Raw genomic sequence first — 21398 nt, 5'->3', positions numbered from 1 at the left:
TCAGCAGCTTCGGTCAATCGGCTGTGTAGCGGCCCTGGCATCCACATCTGCGTTTCTGTATTGAGCCAATCGGTCCCGAGACCGCCCCTCGCGTATCTCAGTCGAGCAGGCACGGGACTGCTTAGTCATACGGCCTCTGTGCTGGAAACGGTCTCCAAGACTTGCAGCCACATCCCAAAACATGTCGATCGTGCTTGTCAACTTTGTTCTGGCACACACGAAGCACTCGAATATGCTCATGACCAAGCCCACAACGCCTCGCGACATCAATGTCTTCTGCAGCCCAGCCTCGTACTAGCATCATAACCCGTGGGCAACGAATGCGCAGAGTCGCCGATGCCCTCCTCAAAGCGCATCAAGCCAAGACCTCCTCAGCAAAACCAACGACAACGCCAAAGACATGTCCCATTCGCATAGTCTGCATTTCTGACACACACAACAAGCAGCCAACGGTGCCCTTGGGAGATGTTTTAATTCATGCCGGCGACCTAACAGAAAACGGATCATTTGAGGAGGTGCAGAATGGCCTGACGTGGCTTTCATCGCAGCCGCACAAGTACAAGATCTTTGTTGCGGGCAATCATGACGTCCTGTTAGACGACATGTTCCTTGACAAGTATCCCGAACGACGCTATGGGCAGAGTAAAACCAAGAAAGACCTGGACTGGGGAACTGTAATGTATCTGGAGGATTCCTTCATCACTCTCGAAATCCCCGCGAGCCAGCAAAAGCAAGAAACACGCACAGATCAAGTCGTTGAAGGGCAACCCAGGATGGGAAGCATCACAATTTTTGGCAGTCCGTGGACGCCTCGGTACGGAATATCGGCTTTCCAATACCACCCATACAATTCTCAACAGTGGAAGGATGCATTCGCCTCCCTAGATGAGAGGCCGCACATTGTCGTCACCCATGGTCCGCCGCACCTTCACCTCGATAGACGTGACTTCCACCGTGCCGGATGTCCATACCTAGCCGAGGAACTTCACCGCATGCGGCCTCGTCTTCATGTATTCGGCCATATCCACGCGTCGTATGGGCGTGAGGATGTGATGCTAGACAGCGTGCAGAGAACGTATGAAGAGGTGATGAGGGGGTGGGCGGGTTGGGGTGGCATCGCATGGATGGCTATCATTGTTTTATGCGCCAGAGTGAAGTATATTTTCAAAGAACCAAACGCGCATAAGAACGTAACTTTCGTCAACGCTGCGGTTGTAGGGGGGCCTCAGAATGAACTTCAAAATACACCAATTACTATAGATATTTAGTGTGTTGTATGAGCTAGTATATGAGTCCGAAGCCTGTTATTTCATGGATATAAATCTGCCCAAGACATATAATTCACGGCGCCTTACCAATACTCTGAGTGGAGTGGCTTTCACACTGTATAAAGCAGACAAGTTTACGGACTTGACAACCGTCCAGCTCGTCATTATGCCCTGTTGGCTGGGTGGGTGGTCGGCAGGAACAAGTCCAGCCGTTGTAAACATGCCGTGACAATCGGGGCATGTTAGTCATAGAGTCCGCTCGATGGAACGTACGGGTCTTATTGCTACAGAATCGGGGTGCTTCTTTCCACGTTTTATGATAACCCTAACCCTCCTATCTGGTCCCGACCGTAACAGATTACCTCCCATGGCTGAATACATTTTATTTTCTTACTTTCGCTTGCCGTCGTCTTATTTAAGACGTTTTCACTCTGTTGTCTATTTTTGCATACCCACTGTTTGTGGAATTAAGTATTCGACTATCCAGCGGCGTGGATTGAGTCCAGGCCCTCCAACGTGGGTTCAAGATTCGAGGACGATGCGCCTTGACACACCCCTAGCGGAGCGACACTTCAGATCGGCCCGTCCCTAGCGCTATTTCAAGATTGAGGGGTACTTTGGCATCTCGGCATCTTGTCTTGCGATGCTCGATTCCGAGAATCTGAAGCATCACCACCAATGCTAATCACGGACTGCCCTAGCGTATCAATGCTAACACTAGGCAACATTGAATTTACCAGCAACCACCGGCTATTGCCACAGGCATCTGTGACGGGGAGTGTTCCTGGCCAGGTGTACATATGTATCCTATTGATTGTGTCTGTCAGGTCGGGACCTTGTATCAGCTCTCCCTTCTTCAAACATGCTTTGATGTCCGATGCCTCTTCCGGCTCCATATCGTGATCCAATGTGAGAACAAGCTGGCTAGGAGGCCATGTATTATCTTGAGTCATGCATTTGTGAGGTTGCGACGAGAGGCGAGGTGAAATTGTTGTTGAGTATGAATTGATGCATCATGCAACTTTTTATTTCTTTACGGATGCCGACCTCCTATGCGGGTTTCCAATTGGCCGGGTGAATCTAGGTAGTGGGTCCAGGTGGTTGATGCTCAATTCTTGGCATGACCCGCCACCGATTGAGTCCAGACTTCAGAGATCAAACAACAATCGAGTCAGACGCCATCCAGCAGGCCAGACATTTGATGGCCCAGAATTCTGGCAAACTAAGCCTGTATGCTGAATCAGTCTTCAAACCCATCTGTGAGAAACTAGAGCGCTCCAACTGGCGGATGCGATTGCCGTCGTACATCTCAAAACGCGTCCGCCACCGATCCGTGTCATGAGAAGTTCCGCCATATCTTTGAGAAGAGGCCGCGCATAAGTTGAAAAGTATCGACTTGAGGACGTCGATGTCTGTGTGGAGAGGTACCTTATGTAAGTGAAGAAAAAGTCTTGATTTCGTGTATTACTGTATTTAACTTTATTTCTTCTCCAAGATAAGCTACCCTGTAGCTCTTTCCAGTCGTTCGTCTTTTATGCGAGTTGTTCAGTCTTGGCCAACCATCTTTCTTCCTCTTACACGCCCAAGTTTCGGAGAATTGAAAAAAGAAGACGTCCCTCGGAATTTCAACCCCGTTTAAGCCCAGCTGGAATGAAAACATGGCACTTTAGCCGCAGATTCTTGTATGTGACAAGGGTTCAATATGAAGGCTTGGAGCAGAAAAGGGCTCAATTCAATAATAATCTCGTAGGATGGCAAAGGTCCTGAGTTGCTACGAGAAAGGAAGAGAAGGGTGACCGCCTTATATACATGAAAGGAACGCCCGGGCCTAAGGTCCTTGCCCGGGCACGTGTTCTGGCCGTGTAACCAACAAGTCCTATATCGGCGTGAAGCCCCTTTGTTGGGCTTCACGATCTGTTGGGCCTTTTCCGTGTAACATTGTACGACGGTATGTAAATCTTAGCGAACGCTAGGTAAGATCGGCACGCTCGCCTACGCAGCAGTCAGCGCTTGTGCAAATCTAAAGAGGGGTCAAGATGCAGGCAATCACTAAAGCTTGGCAATCGCTTATGCATGTAGATGTGCCGTGGGCGCCGAAACTGTCGTTGGGCCCAATCAAGCTCGTCCATCAGGTCACGCAGCATCACAAGAAGACATGCTGAGCTGAAGATTGTTTGATGCTCGACGTCAACTCAAGGGCCCCCTTGCTGGGCTTCTCGCGCGAGATGCGACGGTCGTGGATCCTTTATTCCCGATGCGCAGTACACCCGGGCCTTGTGCTCTACTCTTGACATTGCTACTCCGTACCTAGGTACGTATACGGTGCTTGGCATACGGGCATTCTTTGTAGGCTTTGATCGTTTTTTGCCCCCATCTGTAGATGACTCCATCTAGTACTGTGCTAATGCAATGTTACATGCAGCCACATGGCTCGCCCAGCAAACACCAACCCCGGCTGTTTTCGGGTTTGTCCGTCCATGTCTTGTGGAGCAAAACCGTTGCGGCTTACCCGATCACCCGCCAGATCTGCACTTGAGCTGTCATCGGTGTCAATCTAACGACTTGCATATGTAATGCCGGGATTGAGACTGTGGTCGTATGAGGACGCGGCAATCGCTGCGGCCGCATCTACAACACCGGCGTTAGCAGGTCAGGTGTTGGTGAGCCTGAAGGCCCGATGGTTGGCGCAATAGTTCCGAGTGGCTTGGTGGCAAAAGCAAACTTTCCTCATTTCTACTCTGCGTGCAGCTATGCATCGCGCCGTCTGGAATATTTCGCGACTTTGAAACCAACATTACTGTTGTAGCAGCGGCATCTCCGTGAAATTCACATACAATAACATCAATGCGATATTTCACTAGTCTTGTGATGGAGACTACATGTACCCATGGGCAGGGCTTAGGTATGCCGATGCCAGAAGGGTTCATCTACTCACGGTTTGTTTTGAGTTTCCATTTGCGATAGTTACCATTGTCTTCAACCTGAGGAGAGCTATACGCCTTATTATTATGTAGGCTCAAGTAGCTGTTAATATCACACTTGAACTATAGACGATGGCTGCTACACTGGCAGCTGGGCTTGTTACATTCCCAACTCGGATGACTGGGCCGTGGGTGCAACTTGGTCGCTGCTAACTCTATTAGGAAACTAGTGAACTAACTTGTCTTTATTTTGTGCATTTACATCTGCCAGATAAATTAACCGGGGTTCCTAGGTAGCCTACATATCTCCGAACCTCCACATTCTCCACCGGCATGTCGGTTTTCTTTCAACGAGTAAACCGTTTAAATGCAGGGCTGGTATCAAGTTCAGGAGAGCATCTGTGAGTAAACCATGACAGTCATGTATATTATTAACGTCAGAAACACGAAATCTAGGGCGGAGAAGAAACCCTTGGTTATCAGAGATAGTACTGTTGTGTCAGTGAAAAAGGTGAGACCATATCGACATGAGGAAACTAATGAAATGCGTCAATGCGCACGTGCTGCTCTTGAGTACTGAATTGAAAAAGGAGGCAACATGGCATTGCTTTTGTAGCTCGGGCGGCTCCGCCAGTGAATTTGATGACCACGTCACGCCGCGTCCTCATGTTACTTCCTTGCCGCTGTGGAGTCGGTTCGTGTACTCCGGGCCGACGAATACCAAAAAGTCATGATTGCATTTAAGAATACTATTCCCGTAAAAGGGTCTTGCATAATATCGGCCGTTTTTGTCCCTTGCCCTCCGTTTCGGCATTTCGTCATCTTGTCATTAGCCGCACAGAGTCCGTCATCAATGTCTCCGTATTTAAGGTTCTCGCAAGCCGAGGTTTTCTACATTTTCAAATCTATTACGGCATGAGATAATTCGGGTTTGCAATCGTGCGTAATTCTTGCTTCTGGAGCGTGCTCTTTGTTTCTATCCATGATGGACTCGTCCGTGGAGCAGTTGCTAACTCCTTGCACCCCGAACCTAGACAATTTATGTCTCTTTATCGACGCCATAAAGTCCTTGCTTGACGAACGCGATGTCACGGTTATTTCTACCCTCGCTAGCCGATTGAGGCCCTTTCGAATTGACCTAAGGGGAGAGGCCATTGAGGACACTTCGTCGGCTAAACCAATACTCGTTCTTGATTCCGACCAATCAACATGGTGAGCTTCAGTATTTCGACATGGCGTAGGCTAGAGGGCTACAAACTAAATCATGGTTCCTAAAAGTAGTGAGACAGCATCGGAACATTCCGTTCAGCGGTATTTGAGTCCGGAATTGTCCATACTATCCCAGAATCAGCAGGCCGCCGGATTGACGGAGACACCCAATGCGCCAATCATCTTCCCAACAGACTCGACACAACTCACAGGCGTTGAGTCCCTGACAATCCCGGACGAAGAACTGTCTAAATACATGGAGATTTCAAAGTGGAATAACGTCAGTCATGCTCAGGACATGGACTGTACCGAAGAAAACGGCTTTTCGGGAGATGGCTTCAACACAGTCGGGGTGGACCCATTTCTGGTGTGAATCAAGGCCCAAGATTGCATTTTACACAAACAAAGCTAACCCAGTATCTTAAAAGGTGGGCGTTCATGGCCTTGAATCAACCGGTTCTCTACAACTGGGTAGTACTGGCATGTTCTTCGACAACTCTAGTATGTCTTATGATAGTATGTACATGATCCGAGAACTTTATCGTGGATGAGACGTGGCTAATATCGATTATAGCCGCAGTTAGCACGAGCTCTTCGAATGCTTCCATGGTATTTCCAAACGTGGAGACGATACCCCATGAAAATAATGAGCGATGGACAGGCAGCGATGTGAATGAATATGCTGGCGAATATTATGTCGAGTCGCCGAATACTTTGCCTACCTGCCCGCCTGTCAGCTATACAGAGAACACAACTCCCAGGGACCTGACTCAACTGAGTGAATCCTCATCTGCTTCATTGAATGGAAGCTGGCAGGCGACGGAAGAGATGGAGTCGCGCAGCTCACGGAACACTTCACCGGCCCAGTCTGTTTCACAGACGACCTGGCCTTTTGGTACCGCAAACCCTGACAGCAATGATGGACAAGCCGTCGTCGATTGCACGGAAGGCACCCTGTCCGACCCAGCTATGCAAAAGGTCATCTCGGCAGGTCGTACGTCCATTCGATCGGACTACCTTTCTCTCCTAGAAATGAACCTCCAGCGCTGGGCGACAGATGGTTTGTGGCACAAAACAGTGCCGCCTCCATACCAAAGAGCCAGTCGCTGCGAATATGAAAAGCTACAAAAAGCGTACTCGTGTCTCTGTCGCCTCGATATGCGGATGAAGGATGACGCCATCCGGAGCAGGATGGCCATGGTGCTGCTCCACTTGGAGTATGAAAATACCTATGTCAAATGGAAAAGAGGAGCCGCCGGCGGCATCAAGCCGATGACAGTGGGCAGGGGCACAATCAGCTCCATGATTGATGATATTCTGGAAAACACACATCCGCAATGGAAGACGGCCGGCCCCCGGGAGAAGTCGCAGCTGCGGGCCGATTTCCACGAACGTAAACGATTTGGAAAGAGGTGGTGGATACTCATCAACGCAATGGGACCGAGCATCTTGATGCTTTGTTCGTCAAAGTTTGCCGCGATCATGTAAGGCTGCCGCATTCCATCCCATTTCTTGCCCGTGGAGCACTAACATGGTTGGGAAGCAAAAACACCACCGTCACGAGTAGAATGCTCGAGGCAATAGGTGCTGTTACTCGAGAAACGGTGCCGCATGTCATTGATATTCTGGAGCTACTGAATCCGATTGCTGAGAGCCTGATTCGTGATCGCGGTTATAAGCGCCACGACGTGACGAAGCTTCTGAAGGAGGCACGGGCTTTCGACAAGCGTTTCGGGAATTTTATTAAGGGGGATAAAAGTAATTGATACCAAAATGTGTCCGTTTAATGAAACAATGTTAGGAAATACCATAGATGGAGTAATGTCTCGGTACTGAACTTGGTACTATACCATGGCAATTTTGGAGTAAGGACTTGTAGTTAACGATGTACGAGTATAAGGAAAAGACGGATAACCCATCGGATTGTGAATAATTTTTGTTTCAAAGATCGCTAGCAAGAACGAGATTCCTAGATGCTTTTATTGTAGCAAGGCTATAACTATGTAGCGGCAAGCGTAGATTTTGGCTGCAGCAATACGCCGCCGATCGGAGCCTGGAAGTAAACATAAACCCAGATGATCTGTACGATATTAAGGCTAATGTGTTAGAGTATGTGGTATCATGAATTTTGTGATGCGTAGCTAGAGTGTTACCCACTCGTCTATCAATTATTCGGTTGCAATACGACTTGGTAGGTAGTGGTTGTGTTGACTGCATATCCAACCCGGCTTTGCCGTGCATGCTTGCTACGCGTCACCAAACCGTCACACGAGGAATCTAAAATAAACTCAACATTTTCTAATGACTGCCTATGCACATCAAGTAAACCGGCAAGGCTGGCAGTATATATGTACGTATGAATTCACCCGGAGGGGAAAGGGGGGGGGGATGTGTCCAGCACATGCCCATCATGCACCAGTTGACCTTATAAGCAGTGTGGTGTACACCATTAAACAAGCAGTTCCCCCAAGAAGGGAAAGAGATTAAATTTGAGAAGCCTTGGGTTACAGTATAAGTCCACTATATTAGACTCTTAAATAGTCCAAAAAACACTCAAAAGTTTAGGGAAAAGTGTATTAATCAGCTTGTTAGTTTCTACAAGTAACTCAAACTTAGCTGATATATGTTTTTTAGTTTAGGTTGTAGGCCAACCGAAACGTCCAGATATTGAAAAGTGGCCTGATGAAGAAATGCCTAACCTGAATAGCATGTGACCAGCCCCAGATAGAATGCTATACTTTAAGTTTTGGAAGATGAGAAGAGGGTGAGGCAGCCAAAGCTTGTCCAGACCTTACGAGAGTAACTATTGTCTGATATTGTGGTAATCTACTAGCATTATATATGCTGAATTTCTTATTACTTTGATACAATGTCTGCCGGATCCTCAGGGGTTGAAGCTGTTCCGTTGCACAAAGCAACCCCCGAACAACTCGAAAATGAATTCTTTCCTCTACGTCCGGATACAGAACTGGCGTCAGAGCAGTGTAAGCTGTGGCAGGAGATCCTGCGTCGGAACCCAAAGCGGCTCCCCCCGAAATACCCTCCAGAACTCGGAAAAGGCCTAGACGAGACCAGAAATTGGTCTAACGCTATCCTGTCTGCCCGTGATCAGAATACTCAGAGCCTTATGAATGCATACACAACACCATCTCCGTTCAATCTGATCAGGAAATCGTGGGTAATTCCAAACCCCCAAACCTTGATAAAAGACTTGACGGGGGACCGGCCTTACGTGGACGGCAATTACCGGCTTTATTCTTATATTAGGCTCGACGGATAGCAGAATAATATCTCTCTCAAGGTTAGAGTGGAGTCTGAGTTTGAGGTTTACTAAGGCAAGATCAAAGACGAATCCAAATTCTATCACGCTGCAATTCTGTTCCGCGGCCCAAACGAACAACCCATGTATAACTTCAACAAAGACTTTGTCGAGCCCGGTGTCCTTATTACTGCCTACGTATAGTGTACGCTGGACGGGAAAGTTGGAATGGCCGCCCTTTTCAACGAAGCAAAGAACATTTACGACGATGGCGAGGTAAAGGCCCCCGAGCCTGGTGTTGTTGTAGAGGGACAAAGCGGCGAGTGGATAATTTCTGGCAAGAATCCTGACACTCCGCAACATTATCGTATGCCACATTACGGGGCGACTGCCTTCTTCAATGGGTTTGTCACTCGCAATGATAAAAGGGAGCAAAGCATGAGTGAAGCGATGCTGGCCGATGCTGAGGACGTTAATTCGTCCGCACAACGCAAAAGTGAGGTTATTATGTACTCGGACTGGATGCCCGGGATTAAGAACCCTTGAAGTACACAAGTTTCTTGATTGTGGCTGGTAACTCTACAGATTGGGCTGGAAATAATAGTTAGGGACGTGTCAAGATGAAGTCGCCCTTTCAAGGCGAAAGCAATCATTATGCTACTGCCTGCCTTGGGCAGGATTATACGAGTATTTAGTATTTGAATAATTCCACTCCTTTGGTTCAAAAACCAAGAGCCTTATTTTTGTCCAAAAAAAATCGAGATGTGTGATAGCGAGACTGTCTTCTTGATCGTGCGACCCTCGGGCGAAGTGTGAGAGAAGCAAAGAATCCTTGGACCATTCCACGTCCCCAAGATGCCAAGTTCTCGGCCCAAAATCTTAAGCCACGCCAAAAATGTATTTGGCTATAGCCAGTCGTCATTACTGCGTTGCAGATACTAGGCGAAAAGTTTAGGAAGGAAAAAACACTCACTATCTACGCTGTTGCCAATAAAGCAGATGAACAAGGCATTTTGCCTTTTTACTCGGCGAATCGCAAAATGACGGCGCCTAGGAATTAGACAGACTGCGGTCTCTATATAGCTAGCATTATCATGGACTTTCTGTCATACCGTCAGCTATCCAATGTCTCGTTGGTGTCAATACTTTCCAGACCTCCTTGTCACTTTTAAAGTTTGAGACAAAGTATCTGCCACATCATCTCATCATTGAAGTGTAGCATGGGCAAACCTTGTATGACCAACACTGCTGCTGCTGTCACGAGACACCGATTAGATTTACAAGGCATCCACGGAGATGTGTGTGTATGGAAGGGGTTGGTCAGAGTATTCAACTGACACAAAGTTGGATGACAAGATTTTACCAGTAGGTTCAGGGGGCACCGGAGTGCGATGATTAGGGGATAATCTCAGTAAATTTGAATATGTTGGATGAGCGTTTGATGAGACTCTTGTGATGGTGTGTAGGCCCCTAGCCATGATGACAGTGTCAAGTTTCCGATGCTGCTACCAAGTTTAGTGACAGACAGAGGAGTGTCGGTCCATCTGCTCTGACAGAGAAACATTGAACATTTGAACATCAGCCTGTCTGCTTAACCCAATTATAGTCTTGCTTCATAATAACGCTAGTTCCATGGCGACTCATAGCTTAGACCTGGTCTAGCAACAATGACAACGTTGACCGAAGTTATCAATTAAGAGATGGAATAGAGTAGTCTCTGCCCACAAAATCGGACAGTCTAAACCGAAGGCGGACAGTTGCAATCGAAATCACCCACCAACTTTGTACTTCACCTGCTACAAAGGCACAGACTACTAGACCAGACTCTATTAGGTGCCTGGTGTGCGGAACGGATTGACAAATTAAAACCACCAGTATTAAGATGTACTAGATTTCCCGTTCCATTTTCGCTACTTTCTAGGCCCATGTCATAGCATTTCTAGTAATATCAGCTATAAAGTGGCCAACAAGCTTATAGTAACTACTACTCCCATCTCAATCTCACAAAACACAAGTATATTACACTTGTATAGTGAGTACTATACATGCACATGTCGTGTATGCCTAGGTAAAAGTAATAACATACATGAAGCTAGACAAAGCTTTATATAGGTTACTCGTAGAAGATTTACTTTTAAAAAAGGTATTCCTATAATAAGGTCCAGGTTTAGTATTCTTCAACGGGTACTTAAAATTGCTTAGATTTAGTAGGTTCTTACCTTATGCGCTGAAATAATATCCCAGCCCTTTTTTATTAGTGCTGTATAGTGCGTTTCTAGAGTAAATTCACGCGGCGTGTGAATTTCATGGGAACCACAGTTTCACAACATGAACCGAAAACAGCCGTGCCGCCACCACTCCTCCCGCGATCGCATGCAACGATTATATGTAAACAATTCAACGCGCATTATCGCATGGCGTGATGCGCCGGACACGGAAATCGGCTGTATGCCTACGTCCGGCCACATCTGTTTGACCCGGGCCATTATCTCGGCTGCTCGCTTACCATCTCGCCTGCGTATGACGTCGAGACCCCGAATGTCACGTATGGAACCATCAAAGGCCGAAGCTAACAGAACATTGAAATACCTATGTAATCAACGAAAAGGAACCCCTGCTAGTGGAATACATATATATAAAGTCAGGGACTGCCTGCCCTCGTCTTGTTGCCTCATCCACTGCAAATACTTTCAAACACGGCCAAATTTTCGTTCAAAATGGACAAAATAGTCCCACAGACAGATGAAATCTTTAATGATTTCAAAATTATTGACGAACCGTATGATGCCACCCATTATTCCGAAACTCTTGATGCTGACCAGTCCACAGATTCGTAACACGAGACAATCACCCAATTTTGGCGCACATACTGCTTCCCAAAGAGGCTCCTCCGAAGCCTAGTCCAGTAATAATAAATTGGCATGGCGGGTATCTAGTCGCAGGGCATGGCTTGTTCGCCCTCTTTTTCCCACCCCTGCTCCTCCAGCTTGCAAAGAAACATTCAGCCATCATCGTGTCCCCGGACCACACTCTACTCCCTCACAAGGATGGCCTTGTAGCTGTTCAAGAAGACGCCGAGGCTTTCCATGAGTGGCTGCACTCCTCATTCCCCAAGGTACTGGCCGAGAGGACGCCAGGCTTCCAGGTCGATTTGTCGCGGATTCTGCTCCATGGAGGCTCCTCGGGTGCTTACCTCGCCCTGTCTTCTGCTCTGGCGCACCCAGACTCTTACCGGTCCCTCAGTCTTATGTATCCGATGATCGATTTCGACACCGACTGGTGGCGCCGAGGCAGCCGAGCTGTCGGTGCGCCAAACCCAGGCTGCTTGCCGGATGCCGCGTTCCCTGCAAATGACAATACTGTCAAGGACCAGCTTGAGAAATTTATGAAGGAACCGATCGTGACGATGCCTGGAGCGGAGCGTGATGGCTTCGGGGCATGGGTTGCGCGTGCCGGCTTGTTCCCGGAGCTGTTCAATCCCGGAGGCAAGCTGGATGATGATGCGGCTGTGTGGTTGAACCGTCGTGTTAAGCAAGGCGCCAAGCTTCCAGAGCGCATTTGGGTGCTGCACGCCGATGAAGATACTGTCGTGCCTATTGAAACTTCGCTCACTTTTCAGGAGACAATGAAACAGCAACAGCGGCCGGTGCGGCTAGATATTGTCAAGGGCCTGGATCATTGCTGCGATATGGCCATTACAGAGGACTGGAAGGGCTCGCAGGATCCTGTTATACTTGAGGCTGCAGACTGGTTGGTCGAGAAATGGCTGGAATAATTTAAGAACCCAAACACAATGCTTCCTGAGATGGTATCTAGAGACAGTTATCCAATTACACAAAACATTCTCATCAAAGGATATTCAGAAATATCCCCCAAAAAGAACTATTGCATAATCTGTAACCAACTCGTCAGCTTTTTCGAACCCGGTCAAAGCTGAAGTGTCTATTTTCCCATGTAGTCATGTCAGCTACAAGACCCTACCAGGGAGGGAGTTTCCGACCTTTGAACGGATGTCAGGAAACTCAAGACGGGGTAAATGAGTATAGGAAGAAAGTTGCTGTTGCCATATCTTAATATTTCGATGTATCCTAACAAAGCAGCATCCATATCTCACCAATCTATCAGAATCATACCTCGATGTCTCAACTTAGCAGCGCAATTTGCGCTGGAGTGTATGTCAGATTCTGCTAACATAATGATGCATCACAGCGAGCTTGATGGCGTTTTTGGAGCGGGATGGACAAGATCCCAGCACCAAGTGCGTGCTACTTACCATGACTTCTGCTTGATTTACAGAATCTCTGGCCGAGTGAGGCAATTCACTTGAAGGCCAATCCGTGTCTTCTTTCCAAGTGAGCGCGGGACTAGCAGCTGTATGTCATATGATTATAACTATGATCTAGAAAACGCACCTCTATGTATTTTATGTACTTGCTCTTGGACCTTGAGACCAGACTTTGGGATGAAACCAATCTCACCCAGGAACTGAATGCTGTGTTTTACAGCCCCCTTTAACCTCACGGATGCAGCTTGGTTTCCGCACCAACTCGCTGCCCACATGGGCTCTTTGTTGTCGATGCTCCCTTCAATCATTTGCGCCAGCGTCCAAAGAGGGTGATGCTCTCTCTCAACTTCAATGTCCTGACGAATAGCCCTCATCCAATCCATGGCAGGCCTACTTTCGATAGTATAACCCATTTCCGTGACAATATCCCAAATCTCCCGCCACGTAATTCCACCAGTGACTTGTTTCACAGGAGCAGATGTTGTCACAGGCTCCAACACCGTATCAACTATGATACTCGCCGTACGTGCCACATCGGAGACCGGAAACCACTTATCGAGTTCATCGGCATTGCACACACCCGCCTTGATACACGCCGCAACCAGTCGCCAGATGTAATCATCCGAGTTAACAACGCCCTCGGTCGGCGTGCCAATCACAAGCCCCAAGCTAGCAACTGCGAGATTCGAAAGTCTAGACGGAATGCGTGCTGCCGCGCGCCTGACAAGAGACTCGGCGACAAACTTGGTCTGGCTGTAGGGGATGCCCCCTGCAGCAAACTGCATCGCCACTTGTTCCTCAACTTCCTCCACGGGGTCCTGGTACCTGCCGCTCGAGACATATGTAAATCTCACATGGGGCGTCTTTACCGCAATACGCAGCAATTCTGCCGTCGACCGGACGTTGGTTCCTTCCAAAGCCGCGTAGCTCTTCAGCCAGTGCACCGAAGCTCCGTTGTGAATAACCGCGTCGACTGTCGTGCCGTCTTCAAGAATGCTCCAGTGCTCAGAATCAAGCCCCAAGTGCGGCAGTGATAGGTCGCCAGGCCACACATCAAGCTTTTCACCATGGCCGTCCGTCCACCATAGTGCCTTTTTTGCAGAATCGATTGTGCGGCTTCTCGCTTCCTGCGCTGAGCTACCGCGCACCAGGGCAATGACGCGGCGAATATTGTGATTCTCAAGAAGTTGGCGAAGAACCTCTGTTCCGATAAAGCCGTTGGAGCCGGTTAGAAATACCGTAATTGACATGCCGGCATGCGGCTTGAAATACAGGTCGTCGGCTCGTGAGCTTCTTTTGGCACTAGCAAGTTCTTCCTGCTGCGCAATTGCTATGGTGCCATCGTATCGATCTATCTCAGCCACAAGGTTTACTGCTTCTGATGCCTGAGCAAGCTGCTGGCTTTCCAATCTTGTGCCGGTCCGACACGACGAGTTTTGAGCTTGAGCTACTTCTTCTAGAGCATGTTCAACCATACTTGGGCTATGATTAATTTCGCTCTTGGGCGAGTTGCATAAGAAAATATCTCTGTTATGCAGCTGATTGGCTGTTGTGTAGTCACTGCCAACGTTTTTCACAAACAGGCTCGAATGTTGAATACCGTCGAAATTTTGCGGGGTTTCCGTGTCAATATCCATTATGGTAGAGTCCGGGGCGTCAGACGTATGAATTTGCTGGAAAATGTGTTGGAATCGCAGCAAGATGTCTTGCTTCTGGGCGTCAGGCAAGATTGACTGGTGGAAAATTGCCGTCACATCTACGAATCTGGGCTTGACTAGGCATTTCAACGTCAATGAATGATGCCTAGGCTCGATAGAATCGTAGATGATCTCATGGTCGCAAAACCATGTCCCTTGAATCTCCGACTCATTGGGCTCAACGACGAGCAACGTCTGGAACCGGCAAGCTGCTGCAGCCGTTTGTCCGAGTTGACTGATTCGGTGTAAACCGAGGTGAGTGTACGCTGCCTGTTCCTCTGACCGGTACTGCAGCTCTTCTATGGCTTCTGCCACCTCCTCAGCTGGATCGATGGGAACTCGAAGTGGCGTGATGCCAAAGATGGGACCGAGCATCTTGTCTACGCCCTCGAGGGGTATATTTCTGCCAGAGGAAACAATTCCGAATATTACGTCTTCATTCTTGGTGTAACTGTAGCAAGTTATTGCCCATGCTAACTGTAGCTCGTATTCCACGTTGCTCCTGCGTTCTGAATCGATGGGCATGGTAGTGCCGATCGATTTCGTCGGTGTTGATATTGTTTCCAGATTGGCTTTGTTCGAGGGCAGCTCAGGAAAATGTGCGGGATGAGCATCTTCCAACTCTGCTTTCCAAAATGAAGCCACAGAGTCTAACGATTCTGCTACATGCTTCACATAGCGATTCAGCGGAGGCAGCTGCCGGACTGAGAGCTGACAATAGGCCTCATCAACTTCATTTAGCAGCCGTGACAATGACCAAGCATCGTAAAGTGCATGGTGGATAGCGACGTATAGCCGCCCTTTCATAAAACAGAGCTGGACTGACGGGCTTCCCAAGGCAAAAGATGGGCGGAATCGGGAATTCGAATCATCGCCATCTGTATAATCTGACCAGCAGATATCTTCTCTTACAACGACTTGAAAAAAGGCTCCAGTCTTGCTCTGGATGATGCGCGTTCGAAGGATTGAATGGCCTTGACTGGTAATACTCCATGCTTGTTTGACGAGGGCTTTATCAATATTATGTTGCAACTTGAATGATCGAATTGACACGCACGGATCTCCATCTGGAGCGGCTGAGGCCATGATATTCGCCTGGGTAGAGGTGCAGGGATATATATCCTCAATGTTTCCTTTATTTATACCACACTGATCACTCGCGATATCGATCAGTGTGTTCGCGTCTTTGACAAGACAAAACGGAGTAAGGCCGGAGTCGGTAGAAACTGTTTCGTCATCGCTGTCTATGAAACTAGATCTTGATCTAGATGCGTTGAGCATATCTCTCAGTCTGGGATGTTGGAAAATGTCGCTGTATGTAAGACCAAAGAGCTCTTCCTGGGAAACCAGCGCCAAGAGCTTCATCGCCTGCACGGAATCGCCGCCCAAGCGAAAGAAGTCGCTATCTGCAGTGATATTGCTAGGCGATATGCCCAATACCTGTGCAAAGAGGGCTTGCAAGCGACGCTCGTCGTCTGTCTCTGGTAAATTCCCACTTGTCGACTCACCCTTGGAGCGAAATAGGACCTCCGGAGATAATGAAGACGCCAAAGCTCTCAACTGCTTGCGATCGACCTTTCCGCTTTTCGAAACCGGTATGTGAGTAACAGGCAAGAAAGCAGCTGGAATCATAGAAGCAGGCAGAATACCCCGTAGTTTGGTTGCTACGCCTCCGACGTAGATTTCTAATTCCTGTGTTATATCTTGCAAGCGTACAGTTGGCGCAGCATCCCGATTTGTGACAGAATCCGATGAATTCATGGATATGAATGCGACGAGAGTGGTCCAGCCGGAAAGTTTCACCGCTTCAACGGCCACGCAATGATTTCCAGCAGAGAAAGCTGTGCGTAGTTGAGATTCAATTTCTCCCAGCTCTACCCTCTGTCCCCTAATTTTTATCTGGAAGTCTTTGCGTCCAATGTAGTGCACGGCGCCATTGAAACCATAACGTACTAAATCTCCCGTTCGATACAGGCGGGCATCTGGCGATGCCTCGCCGCGGAAACGAGTCAACCACCGCGGAGGGGAAATGATAAACGGCGAATCGGGCAGAGCATTTTGCTTGTCGTGTAGATAGCAGCGTGCCACAGCCGGTCCCTCGATAATAAGCTCGCCGATGGCACCCACGGGCACCAGCTTTTGAAAATCTCGAGTATCCACGACCCAAGCCGCATGCGAAACAAATGGCCAGCCTAGGAAGTTAGCCTCGGAGAGGTTAGCTGGGCCGGAAATACCGAGAGGACAGCACTCGGCAGGGTTATAGCCGGTAATGAGATTCTTTGATGCCCAAAATTCGATATCCGATGTCTGAACCAGCTCGCCACCGAGCGATATTGTTCTCAAGGTAGGGAAATCGCTAGGCCGGTACATACGCGCTACCGTGGGTGTGAGAAATGTCCATGTAGCCTCAAGCTCTGTTGCGGCTCGAGGTAAAAACTCCATGCGCGCCTTTTCTGACGGAATAGCTACCGATGCCCCGGCGGTGAGGGCTGTGAGGACTTCAAAAACGCTAAGATCGAATGCGTAGGAGGCGAAATGGAGTATACGGTCCTCTGGTCGAATATTGAGAGGCTTCAACGATGCTAGTGCAGTCGAAGCGAATGAGCGATGTTCGATGACAACTCCCTTTGGGTTTCCTGAAGAGCCTGATGTAAACACAGAGTAAAGTGCATGGCTCGGCCGCGTTTTGGACGATGATGGTCGTTCTAGGCTGAACTTTGTGCCATTCGGCTCTGTCATCGAATCATCCCCGAGGACGATGGTAGTTAACGCCAGTTCATCGGCCTTCTGGGCATCATCCGCAGTTGTTATTACCATACTCGACCCCAAGGCCTTGCACATCTCCTTCAAACGGCTGGGGGGGTGTGATGGGTCAAGAGCACAAAAAGCACCGCCAGCTTTGATGATTCCTAGCATAGCAACCGGAATCCACTTGCATCGATCGGCGCATATGGCAACGAAAACGTCTGGTCCTATGCCTTCAAGAAAAAGTCTTTGCGCAAGAGTATTCGAAAGACGGTCGAGCTCCCCGTATGTGAAGGAACCATCCCAGGCAACAACGGCAAGCGAATCCGGATGTAAATCACATTGCTGGTTGATGAGATCATGGAGGCAAGATTCTGATGCCACGGGTGCCGTTTCATTCCATTGCGATATTTTATTTTCATCGACTGGGCTGAAAATTTCGACTTTTTCCGTAACCAAATGCGGCGAATCGATAATGGATGTGAGTGCAACTCTCAGTGCGCCCGCAATATGGACAGCTTGATCATTTGACAAATAATGGCTCTGATACAACAAAACGCATTGTTTTGAAGACGATACGTGAATAATGATATCATACTACAGATGTTAGCGCATCTGGCATAAATCTTACATCTTTGTGGTCTCACCTGCGGGCAGCCTTCCATCAAGGTGACTTCTTGGGAAGATATGTCAGGTGCTGCGTCCGGCGGAGTTTGTTCATCCGAAGAAAAGAGCATACATGTGTTGAACAATGCATTAGTTTCCATGCCCATGTGGCTGCAAATCTCGGCCAAAGAAACGTCTTGATTTGACTGCGCATCGGCCAAGTCCAACTGCGATTTTCGGACAGTCTCTAGTAAGGTTGCTTCTCCTTCAAACTCAAGAAAGAAAGGCAATATATTAACCTGAGGCCCGTTGAGGGCGTCATGACCATTAACCGGTTTCTGTCGTGTTGTGAATGTATGACCAAAGCAAACCTCATCCGAGTCCGTATATGTGTGTAGGACCATACCCCATGCTGTCATGAGAATGGCTGACGTTGAGACATTGCAGACATTGAAATATTCGCTCCAAGAATTCCCTATCTCTTCCAAGTCGATCGTCACCGCCTCGATCGTCGACGAGCTTGGTGCAGCCGTAGATCGGTTTGACAATGTTAGGATGCATGGTTCAGCTGCTTGTAGCTTTGAGCTCCAAAACTCGAGCGCTGCTTTTTCATTTGCCATTTTAGGGTACATTTACCATCTTCCATATAAAATTTGTCTCCTTGTTTGGAAGTGTGCCGGGAGCTATGAGGATGGTGACCGTTCGAATGAAGAAACGAATTCTTGTTGCTAAAAGAATTCCTGTCGCGAGAGAATGACAAAGAATTTTTGGGTTATCGCGACAATGCAATTTTCTTGTCGAAGGCTTGACGCATGGATTTTGATTTGTAGAGGTTGAATAACTACTTCGCTACGAAAAAAAGATCATAAGTGGATCATCGAAGAGATCGTGATAGGAAGGCCGATTCTATTATTTATGAGGCAGAGTTTGAAGCTGGATCCTAGCATTCCCCAAATGGCAATTGAGACAAAGGCTTCAGTTCATACTATATGAATTCCGAACAATTCATATTGTATGTGGACTTCGCGATTCCGACACCTGTTGGGAAAGAGAAGCATGCGTTGATCAGGATTCGCACTGACCGGTGAGAATGGGTGGCTGGCCAAAATCTCTTCGATCAATGGTTCATATAACGGGCATAGCTCGCAGCCACTTATGGAGCGAAGAAGAATTGAGCACACAAGACTTCAACAGGCACCTCATGGCTATTACCACAAAGGGATGTCCGCGCAGTGGCAGACTTCACACATACCCAGGGCTGTCTCCGTTCAAGATCATATTCCGGGCACCGAATGAGGTCAATGACAATTTGGACCAGACACCAGTTTTTACCAAGTTGCCGAAAAAAGTAAGTACACCTACCAGATTCAACGTTTGGAAATGGTGTTTGAAGGGGCCAGTGAGAGAGCCGCTGAATGTTACACAGCGCAGTGGATACATGTAATACGACATCGGATATACATAGGCGTCACATAACGGAGTACGCCGTAACCGCATTTGGTTGATATTTATCAACAAGGTGGGGGGCAGTATGAAGTGAAGAATCATTGATGTCTTCTATCCATCTTCCATAACAGTCCGCAAAACCCCATAAACACAGCCCACCGGTCACCATCAGCTCAGGGCTTCTTCAGATATATATAAATAATTCCCTATTACACCTAGCAACCTTTCAAGTAGCACGCGTTCAAAAGTTCACGGAAAGTATTGATGAAGCTGATGAAATAGTATAATACCCCCGAGTGACTTGGGTCTGTCGTGGCTTTCAGCATCTACAGAAAACGTGGAAAGAGAAGTGGGTTAATTAAGATAATGATTTGTCTCTAGCTACTCTTCAGTGTCCAAACAGCGGCTTGATTAAATTTCCAGAGATATGATAAAAGTCTTCGTGTGAGAAGCCACAAGAAAGCCTATCGAAAGGCTATCACCTAGAAATTGCTCTACATAGAGGCACCGGAACAATGTATTTTTGTTCACATCATCCTGCCTCTTCAGCTGATGATACATTCAAGACTAATGGGGCCACATATCTGCCACAGGTAGTTGAACGCGTACATGGGCCATCATTAATCGCAATGGCTGCTACGCATAGAAGCTTAATTCTACCAAATTGAGGCATCTTTCACTGGGATCGGTTTTAATTAACTAGCCACAAGTTTCAATAATCGAGGTAGGCCATTCTTCTATGTACATTATTATGCTGCTACCCCCTGTTCTTGAGCCAAATACTCCTCACTGTATGGGTAGTCTAGGTATCCCTCGTCCGAGAACGGAATATAAAACGTGTCCCGATTATACTTCTCCAGATCGAGGCCCATCTTCAACCGGAATGGGAGATCGGGATTTGAGATATAATGTCTTCCAAAAACTACCATGACATTGTTCTGTTTGGCGTACGTCTCATCCACAACGCGCTGAGCCGAATCGGCGTCGTAGCCGCCCGCCAGCAAGATTGGCTTCTTGTCCCCCCACATGCGCACGAAAGTCTCATTATGAATGTCCGGGTGCGTTTTGATGGTAGGGTCTTCTTCTTCTACCCAGCGCGAGTTGGCGAGGTGGACATACGCAATGTCCATCTCGGCAAGGTGTGTGAGGAAATGCTGGAACTGAGGCACCAGATCTTCCATTGTGCCCATTCCCTGGAATGTGCTCCAGGTGGACAGCTTCATACCGACACGGTCCTTTCCAACCGCATCAATGACTTGCTTCGTGATTTCGAGTCCAAATCTCGAGCGGTTCTCGATGCTGCCGCCCCAACCATCCGTGCGCTGGTTACAAGAAGACTGGAGGAACTGGTCGATGAGGAATCCATTGGCGCCGTGGATCTCAACCCCATCGAATCCTGCGCCAAATACTGCATTCTTGGCTCCTTGTACATAATCAGCGATGTATGATGTGATCTCGTCCTCGGTGAGAGCCCGTGGCGTCGGCTCGTCTGGACCAACTGGCGTGGCGCTGCTAGACACAAGTTCGAGCCCATTGGCTTTCAGGGTGTCCATATCAGCAGCTCGTCCAGTTGCCCAGAGTTGTAGCCAGATGTAAGAGCCTTTGGAGTGCACCGCATCAACAACCTCTTTCCAACTTGCTATTTGTTCGGGGCTCCAAATACCCGGAACATTAGGAAATCCTTTGGCTCGCGGAGAGATGGCCACGGCTTCTGTAATTAGCAAGGTTCCTGGAAGACATGCTCGCTGAGAGTAGTAGGTCTTGACGTAAGGAAGCGGTACACCATTATCGTCCGCACGGAAGCGCGTCATAGGCGAGAGTACTATTTTGTGTTGAAGCACTCCTTTTCCGAAGGCAATAGGCCTGAAAAGATTCGAATTGGACATTGTGAGATAGTATCGAGTTAGCTTAGTTGGGTTCTGGCAAGGCGACTAGCTGACTTATGAATAAACATTGTCTTAC

General features: G+C 48.2%; 6 protein-coding genes across 6 annotated transcripts; 4 read left to right on the top strand and 2 right to left on the bottom strand.

Moving 5' to 3' along the window:
- Positions 1-269: 269 nt before the first annotated feature.
- Positions 270-1268, top strand: G6M90_00g054580 (uncharacterized protein; the record flags this gene model as incomplete). Its single annotated transcript, XM_014685460.1, has 1 exon — positions 270-1268. The coding sequence occupies one exon, from the start codon at positions 270-272 to the stop codon at positions 1266-1268; it is 999 nt and encodes a 332-aa protein (XP_014540946.1).
- A 3906-nt stretch (positions 1269-5174) lies between these two features.
- aurF_2 (Aurovertin biosynthesis cluster transcription factor aurF) lies at positions 5175-7164 on the top strand (the record flags this gene model as incomplete). Its single annotated transcript, XM_014685461.2, has 5 exons — positions 5175-5401; positions 5471-5765; positions 5827-5914; positions 5973-6882; positions 6942-7164. 5 exons carry the CDS (start codon positions 5175-5177, stop codon positions 7162-7164), a joined length of 1743 nt encoding a protein of 580 aa, XP_014540947.2.
- Positions 7165-8885: 1721 nt separating this feature from the next.
- G6M90_00g054560 (uncharacterized protein) lies at positions 8886-9203 on the top strand (the record flags this gene model as incomplete). Its single annotated transcript, XM_014685462.1, has 1 exon — positions 8886-9203. One exon carries the CDS (start codon positions 8886-8888, stop codon positions 9201-9203), a length of 318 nt encoding a protein of 105 aa, XP_014540948.1.
- Positions 9204-11374: 2171 nt separating this feature from the next.
- G6M90_00g054550 (uncharacterized protein) lies at positions 11375-12432 on the top strand (the record flags this gene model as incomplete). Its single annotated transcript, XM_014685463.1, has 2 exons — positions 11375-11436; positions 11487-12432. 2 exons carry the CDS (start codon positions 11375-11377, stop codon positions 12430-12432), a joined length of 1008 nt encoding a protein of 335 aa, XP_014540949.1.
- Positions 12433-13049: 617 nt separating this feature from the next.
- lpsC (D-lysergyl-peptide-synthetase subunit 3) lies at positions 13050-18610 on the bottom strand (the record flags this gene model as incomplete). Its single annotated transcript, XM_014685464.2, has 2 exons — positions 13050-17981; positions 18032-18610. The coding sequence occupies 2 exons, from the start codon at positions 18608-18610 to the stop codon at positions 13050-13052; spliced, it is 5511 nt and encodes a 1836-aa protein (XP_014540950.2).
- Positions 18611-20185: 1575 nt separating this feature from the next.
- On the bottom strand, positions 20186-21322 carry G6M90_00g054530 (uncharacterized protein; the record flags this gene model as incomplete). Its single annotated transcript, XM_014685465.1, has 1 exon — positions 20186-21322. The coding sequence occupies one exon, from the start codon at positions 21320-21322 to the stop codon at positions 20186-20188; it is 1137 nt and encodes a 378-aa protein (XP_014540951.1).
- Between the last annotated feature and the right edge of the window lie 76 nt (positions 21323-21398).

Source organism: Metarhizium brunneum, chromosome 3 (assembly GCF_013426205.1).
Source record: "Metarhizium brunneum chromosome 3, complete sequence".
In the NCBI taxonomy this organism is placed as follows: domain Eukaryota; kingdom Fungi; phylum Ascomycota; class Sordariomycetes; order Hypocreales; family Clavicipitaceae; genus Metarhizium; species Metarhizium brunneum.
The sequence above is the reverse complement of the archived record's forward strand: the minus strand, read 5'-3'. Positions and strand labels throughout refer to the sequence as shown.